At 35.6% G+C, this 3,950-nt stretch overlaps 1 protein-coding gene across 1 annotated transcript; it reads left to right on the forward strand.

The window, feature by feature from the left end:
- The first annotated feature begins 1,238 nt into the window (after positions 1-1,238).
- Positions 1,239-3,347, forward strand: LOC111385398 (vacuolar protein 8-like). The gene has a single exon (XM_023009784.1). The coding sequence runs from the start codon at positions 1,350-1,352 to the stop codon at positions 3,051-3,053; it is 1,704 nt and encodes a 567-aa protein (XP_022865552.1). The 5' UTR covers positions 1,239-1,349; the 3' UTR covers positions 3,054-3,347.
- Positions 3,348-3,950: the final 603 nt, after the last annotated feature.

The raw sequence follows: 3,950 nt of genomic DNA on the forward strand, positions 1-3,950 counted from the left end.
GGACTTGGATTTTTCTAATTTAGTGAGACTTATCGTTGGGAAATGAAAATTAGAAATTGCTTACTCAAAGCAACTAAGGGGAGGGGCTCCCTTCCTTCACATGGTAGGGTAGTGTAGGGTAGGGTAGCGTAGTGTAGGGTAGGTGGGGTGGGGTGCTAAAATGTACCGCTCAGAGAGTCTTTTCCCTTTTCACCTAATTAAAAAGTATTGTCATTATTGTGAATTGTCCATTTGGGGCCTCGTTGCTCCTAATTCTACGTCTTCGCCTCTTACTCGGCTAATTCGATAGGGTTTAATCGTCGAAATGTCAATGGAACGAAAAGATCGAGACTTACGCCTCTTACTCGTCTAATTTGATAGGGTTTAATTGTCAAAATGTCAATGGAACTAAAAGATCGAGAATTATTTCAAGTAGTAAAAGTGAAGCTTTATTAATTTGAGGCTCGGACAAAACACTACGCCTTAACAATGAACGCCCAGTGACGTATTATTAATCTTTTTTTAAAAGTCATTTATTTGACTTTAATATCAAGTTTTTAAATGACTTTATCTAGTTGAAAGTTGAAATTATGAAAAATAGTCGAGCTTTTTTATTTTGAAAATTTGAAAATTGTATAATTAACTAATTGTAATAATTATTAGGTATTTATAATTTTAGATGTTTGGTATGTATTATGTTAATTATTAAATGATTTTTAAATAATTAAAAATTAAAATTATATTACCATCTGATTCCAATTCTTTGATCATAAAAATGAAAAATATTACCGTTATTCATCACATCAAGTTATCATATTTGACTTTCTATCTCTTGTGTGGATTTCGTAACGACTATATTTTTCATTCTCATTCTTACAAAAATGGATACTAAACGGGGATATAAGAAAACGTTTTTTAACGTCTTGACCTCGTTTAGGCTCGTAGAGCTTGACTTTGAAGCCTAATTATATTTTACGTTTTTTAGAACATTAATCAAAAGAGCCCTCATCTTCCGAATTTTGGACCTTTTATTTTTATAATAAAAATATTAAAAATAATGTCCTAGCAGTTGGCTTATATATTTTTGTTTCTAAAATGCTTAATTTAAGTTCCAACAGCCCAACCGACCAAGTCATCGTACCAACTTGAACTTGAACTTGAACTTTCACGTACTGACGAGGGCTAATTTTGTAATTTCACTTTACTGACGCATAATTTCGTTACATAAGAGATAGCGATGGATGGAGAGACCCAGTCTTCAGCTTCATCCTAATATCATCAATAAAATTCTTGGTTCTTCTCCAACGAAAACTCTGAAATTTCGCCGGAATCTGAAATATTTGCCGGAAAATGGGGTTTCTTTCAAACCAATGAATTTCAATATGGACGATGAAGAAAGGAAACCAGGATTGAAACAAGTTATTGAGAATATTTCTTCATTGATTTCTGTGTCTTATTCAATCAAGGTTTTTGCAGTGAAATGGCAATTCATACGCGCAAAGTTCGAAGAGCTTCTTACCAACCTAACTGCAATTGAGAATTGTGATGCCGGTGAGAATTTTTCTCTCTCTAGCACATTAGAGAAGATTTTAGTCACGCTTAAAGACTGCGATGACCTTGCCCGACGATGTGTTGATTCATCTTATGGTGGGAAGTTGCTAATGAAAAGTGATCTTGATATTGTATCATCAAAATTGGATAGTTATATAAAGAGACTTTCGGAAATATATGCTCTTGGTTTGCTCTCACATGGCTATGCCATAGTGGTTTCAAGGCCTAGTATTTCGGCTTCTCGGGACGATATGAGGTTCTATATCGATGATTTGCTGTCCAGGCTCAAAATTGGTAGTGTGGACATGAAGAAACAAGCCCTGATTGCTTTCAATGAATCCATTCAGTATGATGATAGATATGTAAAAATTGCAGTTCAAATTGATAGTTTCATCAATTACTTGGTGGATTTTCTCGATTTTCAGGATAATGAGGTTCAAGAGGAGGCTGCCAAGGCTGTTTCCTTCATTGCAGGATATGAGTTCTTCAGAGGAGTATTGATCAGGGCGGGGATAATTTCGCCGTTGATTAGAGTTTTGGAGTGTGGGAGTGAATTGAGCAAAGAATTAGCAGCAACGAGTTTGAATAAACTCACAGAGAACTCCGATAATGCTTGGTCAGTTTCTTCTCATGGTGGAGTGTCTATACTGATGAAAATATGTAGTAATAAGGATAGTTCAGCTGAATTGGTTAATCTGGCTTGTGGGGTGTTGAAAAACCTTGTTAGGGTTGAAGAAATTAAGAGGTTTATGGTTGAGGAAAGGGCGATTCCGTTGTTTGTTAAGCTTGCAAGGACTAAAGATGAGATTACACAGAGAAGTTCACTTGATTTTCTGCAGGCTATGGCTTATGGGGATGAACCAGTCAGGAAGTTGATAGTAAAAGAAGGTGGAATTCGCGCATTAGTATGTGTTTTGGATCCTAAATCATCTTTTTCATCAAAGACGAGAGAGGTGGCATTTAACGGAATTGTGAATTTATGTTTCTCATCTAATGATTCTTTGAATATGCTGATAAATTATGGATTTATGGATCATGTACTTTATTTTCTTCGATATGGGGATGTTTCAGTTCAAGAATTGGCACTGAAAGCAGCATTTTGGCTATGTGGAACATCAGATGAGGCCAAAAAGGTAATGGGTGATGCAGGGTTTATGCCGGCTCTTGTTAAATTTCTCGACTCAAAACCATACAAAATGCGCGAAATGGCAGCTGAAACGCTCTCTAGCATGGTAATTTTACCAAGAAATCAGAAAAGATTCGTGCAGAATGATCAAAATGTTGGCTTGCTTATGCAAATGCTTGATCCAGGGGAGGTCAATTCAGGTAACATAAAGCTTTTGCTTTCTATTCTGATGTCATTGACAAGTTGCAACAGTGCAAGAAAGAAGATTGTGAATTCTGGCTACTTGAAGAATATTGAAAAGCTCGCAGTGGCCGAGGTTTCTGATGCAAAAACGATCGTCAAAAGATTATCATCGAGGAAATTCTGGAACATCTTAAGTGGGATTTGGCACTCTTGAATTAATGTAATTCCAATTTTATCAATTTTGTTTTGTATATCCACGTATTTGTTCTATTTGAGTCATTAACCTTAAACATGATTCCAATAGAACCATACTTTTTGATAATTGTAGTGTTCAAAAATGCTAAAAGACAGTGTGTTATTTTAAGTTAGCTGGAATTCTTGTATGATTAAGTGCCCAACTGCACATGGGAAGAGCATGAATTGAAGGTGGGAATGTGATAAGTAGCCATCAATGTTTTGGCTATACATTACCTTGTGTACATATTAACAAGAGTTCTGATATATGATCTGCCTCCTGTCTTTGCTCGTCTTTTATCTTGTATGATCTTGAGAAACGTTCGAAGAGTCTTTTCTGTGGGTCTAAGAGAATACCTAACGTCATTTTTTATCTACTTTCGGTTTCCTAATTGAAGAAATAATTAGAAAATAAAAAAGTACAAAAATGAATTTTATGACAATCAGTTCATCTTAAGTCAAGTTCACTTCACTTTTTCTATTCCTGTCTCTTATTTAAGTTGATGGCAAGATTGATTTTTCGTTTGAGATTCAAGATGAAGGAGAGGAACCGCTTTCCAATGGTGTGCACGGGAGACTTATTACACCGAAAGCAAGGGATGGACAATGCATGAAGATGCGTCTTTTAAGAATGTAGAAAGTGGGTTCCAAATGTATTTCGTAATGCTCGTCGTAATGATTAAAATTTTGGATCGGTGACAAAAATTAAATGATGGGGGAAAATTAAACCTCTTGGACCATTTGCCAAATTGGTTGGCCTAATATCTTGCACCAAAATTCATGCGCCATCTTTGGTTTCAACAACTTCAACATGTATTGGGAACTATGGTTTCTTGAAAACTTGAAAAGACTGTTCCTATGGAGGAATGTGTAACAA

Source organism: Olea europaea, unplaced genomic scaffold (genome assembly GCF_002742605.1).
Source record: "Olea europaea var. sylvestris unplaced genomic scaffold, O_europaea_v1 scaffold3150, whole genome shotgun sequence".
In the NCBI taxonomy this organism is placed as follows: Eukaryota; Viridiplantae; Streptophyta; class Magnoliopsida; order Lamiales; family Oleaceae; genus Olea; species Olea europaea.